The 18,277-nt window shown below is 40.9% G+C and overlaps 2 protein-coding genes across 2 annotated transcripts in view; one reads left to right on the top strand and one right to left on the bottom strand.

The window, feature by feature from the left end:
• UNC5D (unc-5 netrin receptor D) overlaps positions 1 to 18,277 on the bottom strand; it is a 622,629-nt gene that overhangs the window by 589,385 nt on the left and 14,967 nt on the right. The gene's annotated exons all lie outside the window — the stretch shown is intronic.
• On the top strand, positions 529 to 1,143 carry LOC128068223 (60S ribosomal protein L19-like). The gene has a single exon (XM_052661339.1). The coding sequence runs from the start codon at positions 541 to 543 to the stop codon at positions 1,126 to 1,128; it is 588 nt and encodes a 195-aa protein (XP_052517299.1). The 5' UTR covers positions 529 to 540; the 3' UTR covers positions 1,129 to 1,143.

Below are 18,277 nucleotides of genomic sequence, written 5' to 3'. Positions count from 1 at the left end.
ATTCCCTGTAATGAACACTAGGGATTGCATTCAGATTCCAACTTCAGGACAAAATACTCCCAGCTGGAAGCATTGGTGGCTGACAGCTTTCAGATGAGCCCTTCTCTCCCAACAACTGTTCTAAGGCCAGAGCTCCTCAAACTTGCTAACTTCTGAGAGTCCTTCATGACAGTCTTAAAGAGACACCCAACCTACTGTTTACAACTTCCTAAGTATTCAAGTCCTAACCACTTAGCAGCCATCGGGCCCTCTAATTTCAAGCCCTGGGCAAGTGGACACCACCACTCTCCTTTTCTGCTTGGCATTGGTTTTTATATGGTACTTGCTTTTTTTCATACCGATTGCTGAAAATCTGGATTTGAAAGGAATAAAAAGCAACACAGTGTGGAAACTGGGAATTATCTCGACCTGGTAGTTCAAGCAGAGTCCCTGTGAATACACTGGGTAACTGCAGGCACTTAGGTGCAGACGTTGGAGACCAGCCCTGGGTTAATTTCTCACTCAAGAGTCTTCCTGCCTTTCGCCGCTGCGGTCGCAGCCATGAGTATGCTCAGGCTTCAGAAGAGGCTTGCCTCCAGTGTCCTTCGCTGTGGCAAAAAGAAGGTCTGGTTGGATCCCAATGAGACCAATGAAATCGCCAATGCCAACTCCCGCCAGCAGATCCGGAAGCTGATCAAAGACGGGCTGATCATCCGGAAGCCTGTGACTGTCCATTCCCAGGCTCAATGCAGGAAAAACACCTTGGCTCGCCGGAAGGGCAGGCATATGGGTATAGGTAAGCGAAAGGGTACTGCCAACGCTCGAACGCCCGAGAAGGTAACCTGGATGAGGAGGATGAGAATTCTGCGACGGCTGCTCAGACGATACCGTGAATCTAAGATTGACCGCCACATGTATCACAGCCTGTACCTGAAGGTGAAGGGTAACGTGTTCAAAAACAAGCGGATTCTCATGGAACATATCCACAAGCTGAAGGCAGACAAGGCTCGCAAGAAGCTTCTGGCGGACCAGGCTGAGGCCCGCAGGTCTAAGACCAAGGAAGCCCGCAAGCTGCGTGAAGAGTGGCTCCAGGCCAAGAAGGAGGACATCACCAAGAATCTGTCCAAGGAGGAAGAGACCAAGAAATAAAGTTCTCCCTCTCTTCTCTGTACATAATGGCCTCGGCAATTGCATAGATCACTCATTCAATAAAAGACAAGCCTTAAAAAAAAAAAAAAAGTCTTCCTCATTCAAAGTAAGCCCCGTCATCCCCACAGGCAGGCCAGATCTGGGGACTGTTAGCGGCAGAAGATGGCCATGGGGGTGTATTTAAAGTCATAGGCACTGGTTTCCATTTGGGACAATTCTAATGGCCCATTCCACTCTGAGCCCATGGAATCTCTGCAAACTCTGTCACAGCTACAGTATCCTTCAATTTCACCCTCCTCCAATCCAGCTCCCCCAACTCACCCCATAGCATCCTCGGTACCTGCATCCCAGGGAATCCAGTCTATGAGGGACACTTAAAAGGAAAAATGTTTCAAGTGGAAGCAAAGATCACATTCCTCAGCAGGACAACTGAAATTATACTTTAAGCAACACTTAGTTTTTAAAAACATCATTTTCAGCTTTGTTTGGGGCTGTACAAATACTCAGCAATTCAACATCACTTCTTTGTTGAGAATCCAACAATTCCAAGAACAGTAGAGCCATAACTCCTCTCCACCACTGCTCTGAGTTCTGGACTTTTAATTCAGTGGTGGGTAGACTGACCATATACTAAACCTAGCCATGGCCACACTGAACAATGCAGCTGAAAAGAGCTTTCATCTTTATCTAAGTCAAAGAGGAAGACACGAAAGCTTGCAAAAAGCTATCCTTAGAGTTGTAACTCATTTTAAGCATATTCAGGCAAAGGGAAATCCCATGGGGGGGAGAAACCTGTCTATCTCAAAGCCTAGAGAAGCACCTAGAAAATTAGAGGCATCCAATACATGTATTGGAGAAGGCAATGGCACCCCACTCCAGTACTCTTGCCTGGAAAATTCCATGGATGGAGGAGCCTGGTAGGCTGCAGTCCATGGGATCGCGAAGAGTCAGACACAACTGAACGAATTCACTTTCACTTTTCACTTTCATGCATTGGAGAAGGAAATGGCAACCCACTCCAATGTTCTTGCCTGGAGAATCCCAGGGATGGGGGAACCTGGTGGGCTGCTGTCAATGGGCTCGCACAGAGTTGGACACGACTGAAGCGACTTAGCAGCAGCAATACATGTATTTAAATGAGAGAATCTGAAACCGAGCTCTCGCACCCTCTTTAGGATCAGTGACTTTCCTATAAGTACAGTTCAGAATTCATGAATCTCTTAAAACACCAGGGGTGTCTCTACTATATATAAAATAGTTAATCACTAAGAAGCTACTGTAGAGCACAGGGAACTCTACTCAGTACCCTGTAATAACCAATATGAGAAAGGAATCTGAAAAAGAATATGTATGTGTATAAATGAATCACTTTGCTGTACACTTGAAACTAACAACACTGTAAATCGACTATACTACAATATAAAATTTAAACGAGATCACTGGTGTTTATTATGACATTTGTGTATTTTACAAACAAAGCTCACCCAAACAGATGTGTACTACTGATGAGAAATGGCAGGAGGCCATCCTCAGCGACACAGTAGTATCTCCACAATGTACCTTAGGGGCACATTTCGATGTTAAAAGTTAAAGAAATAAATAGTGATTTTTTTTTTTATTGCAGTCACAAGTACAGTACCATAAGTTGGCAACTGCAAGAAATGACTGCCTATAAATTTACTGTATGTTATGAGCCACTGTTTTAAACGGCCATGAAGCAGGTGTCTGCTGGAGACTTGTACAAAGCTAAGAGGTTCATAAAAATATAAATGAACAGTGCAGCTCTGTCTTAGATCTTATAATTTAAGATCTGACAGGACACAGGTTTTACTTTTAATTTGAAGAATATACCAAATCACACCAACCACTCCCCTAAGGACAATTACACAGTCTATCGATGGATCATAATAACGAATTAAGTGCGACAGTCTGTTATATTATTATTGCTGTTGTTGCTATTAAGGTTATTCATAAGAAAAAGGCAAAAAGGAACTCAATATAGCCAGAACCAGAATCAGCAAATTCATAAAGTTTCTGTGTGCGTGCTCAATCCCTTCAGTCGTGTCCGACTCTGTGACCTCATGGACTATAGCCCGCCAGGCTCCTCTGTCCACGGATTCCCCAGACAAGAATACCAGAGTGGGTTGCTGTGCCCTCCTCCAAGGGATCTTCCAGACCTAAGAATCAAACCCAAGGCTCAGGCTGGTTCTTTACCACTAGCACCAACTGGGAAACCAGTTTTATTTTAATGCATGACCCCTAATACCTCGACACTTCCCATCTAGACGTGGGTCTATGCCCCTGCTTTTTAATTTAGGTGGGCTTCTGATGGCTTCCATCCACACTGACAGAAGTGATTTCTGAGATTAGGTCACGAGAGCCTGTCTTCTGTCTGTTACCTTGGAACATTCACTCTCCATATGCCCTGCGTAGGATGCTACCTTTCAGCATCTAGCTACTTCCCTGGCAGGCCAGTGGTTAAAATTCCATGCTTCCAAAGCTGGGTGTGCAGGTTCAATCCCTGGTCAGGGAACTAAGATCCCACATGCCACGTGCTATGGACAAAAATAAATAAGTAAATAAAAGTAAAAATTTATTGTGAGTCAAAAAAAAAAAGAAAAAACCTAGCTGCCATGCTGTGGGAAGCTCAAATACTCAATACATAAATATATAAACACCAAGTACCAAGTGATTCCAGTCCTAACCAGTCCCTTCATTTCCAGGCATTCAAGACTTCCCTGCCAAAGCCCCAGACATCTTTCAGTGGAGGACAAGCCACCCTATTAACCCTACTGAATTCCCGACCCACAGAATCCAGAGCATAATAAAACGGCAGTGGTCTTAAGTCACTCAATTCAGTGAAGTTCATTATACAATAAGAGGAACTGACATAGCTCTTTCTATATCTCACTACTGGAGTATGGTCTAACAAACATTAGCTCTAAGATGTTGAAATTTCTGTACTTTTATCTAACTCTTTGGCCAGCTTCCCATGTGGTCTAGTGTCTTTTAATATTTGTTCCTTCAAGTCTTCAGTGTATTTATGATCTGTTTTACAACAGTTCTTGCCAACAAAGGAATGCATTTCAATTGAATGTTGTAATCTTTGGAGCACATTATTTTGGCCATTTGTACCAAGGAAAAAGAAATAAACTCTTCATCCAATGGTATATGGCGAACTATCTTCTGGTCTCAAGAAACCTGAAATAAGCTTCTGAGCATTTATCATCCAAAACAGGGAAATTTTTTAAGTTACTGGAGGAAAGCTTAATTTTTAAACATCCTGAAGGAAAAAAATGAGGTCCGTTCTAACATTCTGGAGGTTTATTATTTAAATATATATAGTCAGAAATACATCATTAACCCTCATATATCACCCAACTTTAATAATTATCACCACATGGTCCAACTTTCTTCATTTATATCTCTATAAACTTCCCCTACACTTCCAGAGTATTTTGATGCCAGTCCCAGACATCATATTTCCAGAAGCCTTTCTATAATGTATCTCTAACAGAGGTTAGTGAAGTACATTCTACAGGTCAAATCCTGCCTGCTACCTGTTATTACAAATGAATTTTTATTGGAACACAGCCACTACATATTAATTTTACCTAATTAATGGGGTGTCTTTGGTTGCTCTCATTAACAAAGTAGTTATGGTAGTGAATTTGTGGCCTAAACCCTATGGCAAAGCCTAAAATTTTTAATATCTAGCCCTTTTTCAGAAAATGCAGGCCAATCCTTTTCTACAGGATATTGAATCTTTAAAAAAATAAAAAATAATGGAACATGAATGAACCTAGAGATTGTCATACTCAGTAAAGTCAAAGACAAACATCATCTGATAGCGCCTATATGGGGAATCTTAAAAAAAAAAAAGTACTCATTAATTCATCTGCAAAATAAAAATAAAATTACAGATGTAGAAACAAACATGGTTACCAAGGTGAAAGGGTGGAGAGATAACTTGGGAGACTGGGATTGACATATATATAAAATAGATCACTGATAACCTGCTGTAAAGCACAGGGAACTCTACTCACTACTCTGTAATGACCTATATGGGGAAAGAATCTGAAAGAGCAGACGTATGCGTATGCATAACTGATTCACTTTGCTGTACACTGGAACTAACACACACTGTGAATCAACTATACTCCAATACATTTTTTTTTTAAAGATGTAACACTAAATGCCTTACTAGTTATTACACCTCCACACTTAAATATACTGTGTGACATGATAAGGTATCACACTAGCTTCGTACTATGAAGGTCTGTCTAGTCAAAGCTATGGTTTTTCCAGGAGTCCGGTATGGATGTGTCGGACTATAAAGAAAGCTGAGCGCCAAAAAATTGACGCTTTTGCACTGTGGTGTTGGAGAAGACTCTTGAGAGTCCCTTGGACTGCAAGGAGATCCAATGAGTCCATCCTAAAGGAAATCAGTCCTGAATATTCACTGGAAGGACTGATGCTGAAGCTCCAATACTTTGGTCACCGGATGTGAAGAACTGACTCATTTGCAAAGACCCTGCGGCTGGAAAAGATTGAAGGCAAGAGGAGCAGACAGCTGAGGATGAGACGGTTGGATGGCATCACTGACTCGATGGACATGAATGTGAGCCAAGTCTGGGAGTTGGTGATGGACAGGGAAGCCTGGCGTGCTGAGTCCATGGGGTCGCAAAGAGTTGGACATGACGGAGCAACTGAACTGAACTGATGATTAGGTAGCAGTCACACCACAAAAGGGGTGGAATTATTATTAACTGTGGTCAAAATAACATCACTATAAAATGATTTGACTTTCTGTCAAATCTGGTATGAATGTTATTGTTTTCCCTCCCAACCTGGATGACGGGGAATCTGTGCTCAGATCTGGGGAAGTACAGCTCTGCCATTTTCTTCTGGTTTCATCTGTACTTGTCTTATTAGGACTGTTTATATTTGTTCACAGGAATATTTACAAGCTATCTTCCCATTTCAGGCAGATGAGTGAAAACCAGACCATTACTTACCATCATGGCAAGCCCTTTAGACTGTGTCATCCCCCCTCTTCCATGCTATCTCCTCCATTTCAGGATGGCCCTGCCTATAGGCTGAGTGGGCAAAAGAATCAATTTGTAGTTTATATATTTAAAAAGCTTAATTTTTAAGATTAATTTCTAGATTCAAAGTAGATATTTAATGAAGCTTGCTTGGTACAGCCATAGGGATAATCACTATATAGTCTTCTCTTTGTTTTTCTCTATATTGGCGACATTTCACCAAAAAAGATATTCTGTACCCAAGAGATTATACTGCAAGCTCCACTTCAAAGGCTTGTGGAGGAATTTTATCACTCTATTCATTTGCACTTATACCATCTGCAGTGCTGAGCAAATAGATCAATGAATTGATAAGCTACAGGTCATGCTGTAAATCTGGTCTGTATATTCTGTGGCTGAATATAAATGAGCCCATGTTTTTACTCTCCAAAATGTCACCAGATCTTAGAGATCACAAGACCTGCTTTGATTATGTTTGTTCCTGGACCAAATAAAGGATAACCCACATAAGCTTCATCACAAAAAAATAAAACACAGCTTTTTTCCAGGAAATGTATTAAAACGAATACTGGTATTAATTAAAGCCAAAAAAAAAAACCCCCACATGTGAACATCATTTTCAGGTAAATTTCTGTCAATTTTTTGTCACTTCAGAGTTTGCATCCAGTTCAGAGAGAAAGAATATTATTATTTCTTATTTGTCAAATAAGACAGTTACAGGCTAGAGAATTAGGTGACAGCCCCAAGGCTAACAGGCTAAGTAAGGATGTATTCGGTTTGTATTCTCACATCCAACTATCCGGCGATCAAGGCTTAACATTCAAATGCTCTTTTAAAGCCTAAATATACCCATCCTTTTCGGATACAAAACCACAGACAGGGAGTTCCATCACCACTACGTTGAATGAAAAAGTCCACTATTCATAACAAAGAAGAATACCAATTTACAATAAGCTATCTTATTGCCATTCATGGCAATGCCCTCTCTGAAGTACTGGCTTCAGGGAGGAGTGATTTGTCCTGCCGAATAGAATTATTAGAAGAATTGCCAGTGGTGGTCATCTTTGAAATGGGCTTTGAAGACTATGTAGGAGTTCAACAGTCTGATAGAGAAGTCAGGCAGATGGATGTCTTGGTAAATAGTCATATGCAAAGGTACAGAGCTGTGAAAAGCTCAGGGTACATTTTTGTGAAGAGTAAGGCAGACAACGGACAGTGGTGAGGCATGAAGTTAGAGAAGTAAGTTGAGGGACTTCCCTGGTGGTGCAGTGGTTAAGACTCCACGCTTTTACTGCAGGGCAGCAGGGGGCATGAGTTCAATCCCTGGTCAGGGAACTACGGTCCCACATGCCAGCAGTGTGGCCAAAAAAAGAACTGGGTTAAAAAATTCTCTATTAAAGAGTAGACTGAGGCCAAACTACCGCATTAAGGAGTCTGTACTTTATCATAAAGGCAAAAAAAGAACTGCTGTCAACTTGGTAAGAATAATAAAAATGAGGGTTGAAGAAACAGATTTCTGATACTGAAAGATTCATTTGACTACGGGGTATGAGATGGTAGCCAAATCTTGCCCTAGGACCTAATATTCAGGATTCCAACTTGAAATTATGAATTGATTGTTTTGCTGTAAATCTATAAATCACTTTGGCAAACAACTCAGTTATTTCAAGAATTTTGCTAAGAAGGGAAATTTCCAGGACAAGAAATCTTGGTATGAAGGGGACCCTGGGTATGGAGTTGGGACACAAAGCAATGGTCATTCCTATCCCAGAAACTAGCCCACCCTTGCTTTCCAATGAAGCCCTTCTTAATCCTTTCAGTGCAGTCTTATCCGCTCCGATTTGTGAAAATCTATTACTCACTGAATACAATGCTTTCCAATTTAACTGGGCTTGGAAAGACTTTTTAAAACTGGTATGGTTCTGTTCAACAGTTGAATAAGCTTTTAAATCATTGCACGTTGAACCTAACATAAAAGGCCAAATATTTAAGAAGGCAGGGCTGTCTGTTGGGCAAATATTTACACAAATCTTTAAAACATTCAATATTTATTGAGCCGACCATATTGTCACTTCCAAGACTTTAGTCAATATAAATATATGCTAACCAGAAACAGGGAGAAGAAATGACTCCAGAAGAGAAGAAACTCTTTTTGTGGTTACCCTTCTGGTTTTTAGTTCCCTGAAGTGGAACAGACTACAACGGAAGAACGTATTAATTTTTAAAAGTTTCATTACAATTTCTTGTTCATTGCACCAAAACCAAAGAACCCTTCAGTGCCTCTTAAAAATTCAGGGTACAAGGATGCAGCCTGAATACTGTCCACTGGCTACAAGCATCCCCTGACACCATAAAGGAGATCTGGAGTCTTCAATGCTGTATCTTGGACGGATTATTTGTATGGGTCGATAAAAAGAGATCAAGAAGCCCAGGCAGCTACAATAAACCCACTTCTATTTTTGCCAACACTGGCTTTATTTAGTCACATCAGATATACTCTTGCTAGGATATATTTGGCTTCAAACACTGAGAAGCAGCTGAATAGCTTAATTAAACACAACCTCCTTTCCAAAACTACTTGAACAATGAAACTTCTAAACATTCCCTATTATCAAGCTCGAGAAAACAAAATAACACTTAAGATTTTCCTCATCAGTTAAGGAAATATGCCTGAAAGCCACTTTTTCCCTTCCATCATGAAAGCAACAGTCCAGATTTTGCACCAGCAGTGAGCTTCCATTAAATACACACACACAGGCATCACTGTTAAGCCAGGTTATATTTCCCTTAAAAGGAAGCGCTCACAGATCAGTGGAGAGCCCTCCACACTGAGGACTAGCTCTGGCTGGCTCTGGCATAATAAACTGCTGTTTACCTTTTGGATTCTATTTATGCCACATGCACATTGTTCATCATTATTAAATGATCCTTTTTTATCTTTCTATGACAGTTACATATTTTAACAGGTGACAGTTTGCCTTTATAAGCAGCAAAACACTGGTTTATTAGTATGCTTGTATGGCATAAAATAGAGTTCATTTTTTTACTGAAATAACTGGAGGAAAGAAACATCAATTGTGCAGAGGTCTGAATAGCTCAATGGGTAGAGAAGGTCCTAGCCATAAATTAAGGTAGGTTTGTTTTATTTATGAGCCTTAGGTATTCCTTCATAGTGGCTACTGTGCATGAATTTTAAGTTGCCTTTTGATGAAGGCAAGTCTCTCTAAGGTAACATCATAAACTCTCACATGGTTTCACAATTAAATCACTTTTCTGCAGTAAACCTAGGGAAGAGTGGGACTCTACTACTCAGAAGATCCCTCCTGTCTCCAGAACTCAGCAGTGCAGGCTGCCTTAATAAAAGGAAAAAAAGTCATCATAATACCCTTGAGTCACTGAAATGGGAAATGTATCCTTCATTGGCTTTAAACTTCAGTAAACTCCAGTCCTGGAAAAGGGAATGGCAACCCACTCCAGTATTCTTGCCTGGAGAATCCCATGGTCAGAGGAGCCTGGCAGGCTACAGCCCACAGGGTCACCAAGAGTCAGACATGACTGAAGCGACTTAGCACGCATGCACAGACTCCAACCCAACTCAACCTGGAAAGAGCCAGCAGTGTCCTGGATGTCTTTCTTAGAACAAAGTCTGTGACAATTCTAGGGCCTGCTGGTTAATGCTGTAATCCCTGGGGTCCCCAAGAGAGGACCCCATTTCTGGCACACAGCATTGAAGAATCATACCTGCCAGGAATGCCTCATGACATTGCTGATGTTTACATTTAATATTAAACATAAGTAAAATCCTGCCTGCAGACAGTACTCTGCTGTGATTTGGGGAGGAGGTAAAGAGACACAGAATGCCCTCATCCAGGACTGCCAACGAAGCTGGAGTTAGTAGATCATTTCTATAGTGGTTCGTAGTAAGCACCTCATTGGGTAAAATATGGCCCTTTTGAATGATGGACCGCTCCAGAGGTGTCAGCCGTGCGCAGGGGTGGCGCAGTGCTAAGATAATGGCCCTGGCTGGTAGCTCTGTTATTTGTTTCTTACCTGACAGGTCAACTGCTCTCTCTGCATCTTCGAGAAGACATTAACTATAGCTGTCACGCCGAAGGCAAAACTCACTCAGGAATAACACAGTGAAGTTCCTGATGGTTATGATTTCATCCTCAGGGGTCTGAGATTTGGCAAATCCATGTCAAAGAAGGAGGCCATCATTTTCTCAATTAAAATACAGAAGGCAAGGACTTCCATGGTGGTGGTAGTGGTTAGGATCTTGCAGGGGGCGTGGGTTCGACCCCTGGTCTGGGAGCTATGACCCCACATGCCTCAGGGCCAAAAAAAAAATAAACAAAAAAAACAGAAACAATACTGTAACAAATTCAATAAAGACTTTAAAAATGGTCTATTTGCAAAAATATTAAAAAATAAAATATGGAGGGCTGAAGAGTTCCTTGGCAGCCCAGTGGTTGGGACTCCACACTTTCACTTCCAGGGTGCAGGCTTGATTCCTGGTTGGGAACTAAGATCCAACGAAGGCCAAATATGGAGGGCTACCACTTAGGCGGATCTTAGCATGTGCTCTGGGGAAAATGGCAAGGATTGTTTCTTCCCCAGTAAGTTAAAAAGGAAAAGAATAAAACCCCAGCCACAGAGAAAGCCATCTCACTCTGCAGATCTGCAGCCATCTCTGCCCTCTCCTTCTCTTTACCTCGGCCACCTCTTTTACACAGAGGCCTGGAGGATATGTCTTATACATGTTTTCATTATAGCACTTAAAAAAAAAAGATCAGTCGGCTTTTTGCACTCTTCTCTCTCGCTAAAGTTGCTTCTGCCCTTTGAAAATATGAAAGCCCTTGAGTGATTTTATATTTTCAAAGGGTAAAAGTGCTAAAGAGCACTTCTCTATTTCAGAGAGGAGGGAAAAAAGTAAATCAGTCTGCCTAAAGTGTTCACTTGGAAAAGGTAAAAATGAGCCAGCCATGTGATGGGGAGTAGTTACAGCACCTAGAGTGATATATATATAGCCCCCTGAAGTCCTTGGCTGGAAAACAAAACGAGGTATTGGCCGCTCTCAAACGTCTGTGGGGTCTGCTTCTCATGGAATCAACTCTTTTCCGAGCTATGATGAGAATGAGCGTCTAGCCTGTGATAATTTCCACCCTGGACCATGCTGTCACGTGCGTAAAACCAAGGTCCACTCCCGACCTCTCCCGTCCTGATCACCAGCCCGCACCACCAAACATGGGCTCTCCCTTTCCCGAGGGCTGGTCCTCGGTGTGAGCCTTCTCCTTCCCGTCAGAAGTCGTGTCTTGAAAGGATGGCTGCAGCTTCCGTCTGCCCTTGCTACCTCACTATTAGAAACTACTTTATAAAGAGGATGGGATTTCAGGACTTAACACCTCAGAACGAGTAAACAGAATCCTCTTCCAAGGACATCTGTATGTTTATTTCTCCATGGAATATAACGTTTTCTATTCTGTCAGATGCCTGGCCAGCTGGGGGTAAGTCTAGGAAGTCATTTCTTAGAGGGGAGGCATCCTGTCCTGATTTGTGCTGCCTTGAATGTCCTCTATCTCCCAAACCTTCCTTCTCAAAATTCATCACTCAGCTGGCCTGGTTAACCCTTCCATGGAGTAAACCCCATGTTCCAAGTTCTACTCCCTCCCTGCATTTCCCACAAGGCCTTGTAGAGTGGATTCCAGCATCTCCCTCACTCAGCTGGAAGATCGTCGATGGCAGGTACGGTAGCTTTTATTGCTAGATCCCAGTCTCTTGCACAGTGATTCAATATGGAAGTAACAGTGATGAATATAGATAAAATATTACATATGAGAATTGTAAGTACTTTGCATGTGTGAATTTAATTAATCCTCACAATATCCCTAAGTAGCAGATACTATTACTTATCTCCATTTTACAGATGAGGAGACAGCATACAGAAAGGTTAATTAATTTTCCTATGGTCACACAGCTGATGAGTGCTAGAAACTAAATTCTAACTCAGTCTGATTGTAGAGACTGTGCTTCATAAGTATATTCTTCGTTGCCTCTTTCAAAAACAATATCTATACACCTTGTATGTTAGTCACTCAGCCGTGTCTGACTCTTTGCAACCCCATGGGCTGTAGCTGGCCAGGTTCCTCTGTCCGCAGGATTCTCCAAGCAAGCATACTGGAGTGGGTTGCCATTTCCTTCTCCAGGGGATCTTCCCAACCCTGGGATCGAACCCGGGTCTCCTGCATTGCAGGGAGATTCTTTACTGTCTGAGCTACCAGGGAACCTTAAATATACTCAATAAATGTTTTTTGGAACAGATTTTTTATTTTAATATTCAGGTGCGTCACTTAGAACCTGTAATGACCCAGGAAAATCTAGCTAATACCTTCCTATTTCCTTCTCTGTAATCTTAGCTTCTTCCCTTTGAGAACTAAAATTAAAAGGTCCCATAATCTGGATAGCACAATGCACGGATGTATTAAATACATGTGAATTCCCTGTACCCACCAATGGGGTTAATTCTATTAGTGAATTTCAGGCAATGAAAGCCCTGTTAAAATGCAGGTTGCTAATTTTACCTGAGGTAATCATTTGGCCTATAATTACTATTGCCAACTATTATTAGTTTGTACATCAACGCATGCATATTCTTTGCCCAAAGCAAGGTCAGCCATACATGATACCATATCCATGGCAGGGGGCTTACTGTTGCAATCTTCTTTTGGATGTACATGAAGCACAGACAGGCCCTGAGGATGGCACGGAGATTGGGTCCAGTCTCCCCCAGTATAAGACCAGCAAAATGGGCTTGTCATCCTGCCAGGCCCAGAGAGCCAGACACTGTCACGTCCATGCTCACTGCTTAAACTGTCAAAGGGGAAAACAAGACTGACATTCAAGGACACTTACACATTAGGAAAAATTTTAATTGATAAACTGCTCCGAGCAGAGACAGGAGCCAAAGACAGAATCAAGAAGCTGGATTTCAACACACGTTTTCTTAGGGAACCTCTACCATACCTGGGGACTAAGAAGGGACTGGGAAAGCTCTTTGTCATTGTTATTTATTGAAGTACAACTGATATACAATACTATGTTGGTTTCACATGGACAGCACAGTGATTCGGGAGAGCTACTCTGGAAACCCAACCATAGCTGGCTTTGAAAGGAATATTATATCCAAAGAAGGCTGGACACTCATGGGAATCTTCAATACAAAGTTAGAGGGCATTTTTTAAAGTTTAAATTTACTTTCATGTATTAAAATTACAAAAACCTAAATTGGAGGATACAAATTGTATTCCTCATACTACTCACATAGTACAATTATCATGTCAGTTTCAGGTATACAGCAAGATATATTCAGTTACTCTTTTCAGATTATTTTTCATTATAGGTTATTAAGATATTGAACATAGTTCCCTATGCTATACAACAAATCCTTGCTGCTTATCTATTTTATGTATAGTAGTTTGCATCTGTTAATTTCATACTCCTAATGTATCCCTCCCCTCTGCCTTTCTCCTTCGGTAAACATAAATTTGTATTCTTAGTGTTTCTGTTTTGTATACAGATTCATTTGTATTATTTTATAGATTCCACATATAAGTGATATCACCTAATATTTCTCTTTCTGACTTACTTCACTTAGTATGAAAATCTCCAGGTATATCCATGTTGCAACATATGGCATTATTTCACTCTTTTTTATGGCTGAGTAATATTCCATTGTGTGTATACACATATATGTATATACACACAGACACACATATGTCAAAATTAGAAGGCATCCTGATATGATAGCAAGAAAGAATGCACGTGTTGGAGCAAAGCTGACCTGTGCCAAATCCCTACGCTCATACTTATCAGTAGTATTGACTTCTGTAAGTATACTTGACTTTTAATTTCCTTATTTGTAAAGCAGATAATAATGCCTACCTTCACAGGTTGTTGTAGGAATTAAAGCACATATATGTTAAGCCTCTAGTGTGATGGGTGACACAGTGCAAACATTCACATTAACATATAATTATCAAGTCAGAGCTCAGCTAACACACAAATACTCATTGTGGTGCTAATGATTCATCCATTCTACTCTTCACATATTCCTTGAATTACTAAAACAGGCCAAACAGTATTCAAAGATTCAGAAAACAAACTGCCCCTGTCAGCAGGTATCAAATGAGGAAACAGACATTCAACTCACTACAAAACCACTACCAGCTACAGAACTCTGATGTCATTACGTATATACACACACATAGAGGAAACACTTCGATAGGTGAGGAACTGTTGATGTTTTCACTCTGGAGGTAAGTACTTTGCCTATTAGAGAGGGTGGTGATGGAGAGATGGATGAAGTGAGAATATGTTATGTCATGCTATGCCAAAATATATGGTCTTCTGATTTTCATTTTCTACATCTTAATTACTTCACATGCATTTTATTAATAAATTAGCCTAAGAAGGTGGGAAGGGAACCTGGCAATGACTAATTGCTCTAATCTTAATTAACTTTGCCTAGGAAAATTCCTATTCAACTCCAAGAAATAAAACAACACAGAATATAATTTGAGCATATGTAATGTGATCACTGCTCTTGGCTACCTAGTGATAAGACTTTACCACAACTGAGATAGTCCCCAACCACACAAGAACAATAAATATTCTAATAAATGTATCCCTCTGTGTCCAAGTGTACAGTAGTCAGAACTCACACTGGCCAAAGTTTGATTCATTCTGATGCTGAGATAAAACCAGTCAAAGCTGTCTTGAAGAGTTTAAAAAATTTTTTTAAATTCTGTTCTGAATGTCAAAGGAGTACTTCAATCACTTTGCCTTTCTCATACTGAAGAGATAAAAAATAAGTGTATATCTTGGTTCAGTTAACACAAAGCCCTACCGTGTAACTCTTCTAAAGAAGTTGCTACTCATGATCTTGGGCACAACAAAGGGTATGTACACTAGCTCTGGCCAGTTGTAGAAAAGATAACAACGTGATCATTTCACATTATCCAAAGCACACAAGACACAGAAAGGAGGCCCTAAGTCTGCCAGGACAATGTGAACTTTCTGAGAAGACAAGGTGAGCTGAACTAACGCATCCGGTTTAATAATTAGGTAACGTGCTCCTTTCAAAAGATGAAGAACAGGAGGGACCAGTAGAGATCTGCCAACAACCAGAGGCACCATAAGAACTCCCGTAAAGTGGCTATTTTTGAATGCTCTGTTGGGGATTTCTGTCCTCTTTAGTATCTTCCCATATTTTCAAACGTCTTACAATGAGCACAGAACATCCTTCTAAGTCAGAAAAAAAAATTTTTTTTCACCCAAAAAACTACTTGGAATAGGCACAAATAAAGCTCTCCAGGCTCATTAGCTGTGTTGCTCTAACCATGCAGCCCACATGCGACTAAAAGGGTGGAGAAGAGTGTGTCGGCTCCTAGACACCCTGTGTCGGCCCCTGCTGGCCCCCGACTCCATTTCTGGATGTTCTCCTGCTCAGAAGTTCCCAGCATTAAATAGGTGAATTAAATAAAAATTTGATTTCACCCAAATCACACATCTAAAGGTGGAAAGACAGGACATATTTATAAGCTTACTTGAAGGTTTTGTGGGGTTTTTGTTTGTTTTTGGCTTCTTTGGTTTTTGCATATAGAGCATCTTAAAAACCTAACTTAGAGGCTTCCCTGGTGGCTCAGTGGTAAAGAATCCACCTGCCAATACAGGAGCCTCGGGGTTCAATCCCTGATCCTGGAAGATCCCACATGCTAAAGACAAACTAAGCCTGTGGGCCACAACGATTAAGCCTGTGCTGGAGCCCCGGAGCTGCAACTATGGAATCCCGAACTCCCTAGAGCCTTTGCTCCATAATGCGAATACTGCAGACCGCACCTAGAGAGTAATGTCTGCTTCCTGTAACTAGAGAAAAACCCACACAGCAACCAAGACCCAGCTCAGCCCAAAATAAATAAACTTAAAAAAAATTATATATTAAAAACCCTAACTTAGAGCAGACACAGCCCTAGGTTAGGTTCCGAGAAGACATGGTAGAATAGTAAACTGCCTTTCACCTCTAAGGAGACAAAAATCAAGAAAAAAACATTTTTTTAATAAAAAAATAAATGAAAATACTGTCTGACTGGTAGAAGAACAGAAGTGATGTCAAAGTATGGAAATAGAGCATTCAACAAGAAATTAATCTCTAGGAGTACAGAAGACTCGTGGACAGTGGTCTATAGAGTTCTGTTGAACAAGGGAATATGAACAAGGGCCCAGAGATGGGAGCCAGTACAGCATGTTTGGGAAATGCTCAATATTTGGATGTGGTGTGAATATCACTGTCCAAAACTGACTCAACAAGCCAAGGGATCATGGACCTACCACGTGTGTTGGTTTTCCAGGATTTTCAGGATTAGTTCCTATTTCTGGACAATGTCTGATACTTTAGTTCTTTGCTGCTGCTAAGTCACTTCAGTCGTGTCCCACTCTGTGTGACCCCATAGACGGCAGCCCATCAGTCTCCTCCGTGCTAACAGAACTGATAATGAAAGGTGTTCCAGGATAAGCTCAAGGGAAAAAGTCAGGGACCAACCAAGCTCTATGACTTTGGGCAGTGCATTTAAATGCTGCAAATCCCAATGATCGTAGGTGGGCAAATAAAATGAGACTGGTTGGATAATTTCTAAGATAAAATTTAGGTCAACAATTTATCAAATAGCTATTCAGTAAAAGACACCAGCTTCTGCTCCCAAGTATCAAAGATGAACAAAACAAAGCCTGCTTTCAAAAACTGATACAAAATGTGAAGCAAAAGAGAAATAAATATACCTAAAAACAGCAGCATGAGGCAGGATGTGAGACATAAGAAAAGGAGAAAAGGCACAAGGCAAAGGAAATGATGAGACAATTTTGAAGCACAGCAGGGAGTCTGGATGAGGAGGAGGTACATGAAAGGGCAATGGGAGATGAAACCAGAAAAGTTCTTGGAAGAACACTTAACCCCAGACTAAAACACTCCCCGAGCATCTATGAAACGTTCATACATTACAAAGATGGCACTACAGATCATTAGAAAAAGGAGGGAGACCCCCCTCAATCAATGGTTCTGTGACAACTGGTTATTCACATGAAAGAATGAAATTAAATCCCTAACTCAAACTCTACACAGAAAAAAAAAAATCTATTCTGGATAGATTAAGGCATAAACACGAAAGACCAAAATATAAAATTTTAGACTATAGAAGAATATGCTTCATGAGATTCAGGAAGGATTTCCTAAACTTGACACAAAAGAGCATAAGACGACTGACAACACTGATTACCATAAAATTAAAACCTGAGTTCATAAGAACATTAACAATTCAAGTCATCAGAAAATACCGTCAAGTTAAAAAAAACTGGAAGAAGTTCCAACCACATATAACATATTAAAGCTTATTAAAATACACACATGCACACGCACACGCACGCACGCACGCACGCTTCCCAGGTGGCGCTAGTGGTAAAGAACTCACCGGCCAGTGCCGGAGAACGTGGGTTCGATCCCTGGGTCAGGAAGATCCCCTGGAGGAGGGCATGGCAACCACTCCAGTCTTCTGGCCTGGAGAATCCCCACAGACAGAGCAGCCTGGCGGGCTACAGTCCATAGAGTCACAAAGAGTTGGACAAAACTGAAGTGACTTAGTGCGTACACACACAGACACACACACACATATGTGCACTTAAAACTCCTGTAATTCATTAAGACAAATAGAAAAAATGAGCAAAAGACTTGAGTAGGTGTTTATAGAAGAAATATAAATGGCAATGAAATAAATGAAACAATGTTTAACTTCATTAGTAATCAGGGATAGGGAAATTAAGTCCATTCAGAGATAATCATATTATACCCACTAAATTAGCAGAAATCTCTAGGCCTGGAAATATTAACTGTTGGCTGATGTGAAGTGATGAGAACTCATCTTTGAAAAATGCTGTGGCTTATCTGGAAATTCTAACATATTCATGCTCTGGGTCTTATTAATTTACTCTCAGATGAGAAACACTTGAAAAGTGGGTACCATTAGACATGTACATGAATGATCCTAGTAGCACTTTTC

The sequence above is a fragment of the Budorcas taxicolor genome, chromosome 24 (genome assembly GCF_023091745.1).
Source record: "Budorcas taxicolor isolate Tak-1 chromosome 24, Takin1.1, whole genome shotgun sequence".
Taxonomy (NCBI): domain Eukaryota; kingdom Metazoa; phylum Chordata; class Mammalia; order Artiodactyla; family Bovidae; genus Budorcas; species Budorcas taxicolor.
The sequence above is the reverse complement of the archived record's forward strand: the minus strand, read 5'-3'. Positions and strand labels throughout refer to the sequence as shown.

Bases quoted from the DNA above. Each gene is read 5' to 3' on its own strand.
- LOC128068223 (XM_052661339.1), top strand. From the start codon at position 541: ATGAGTATGCTCAGGCTTCAGAAGAGGCTTGCCTCCAGTGTCCTTCGC.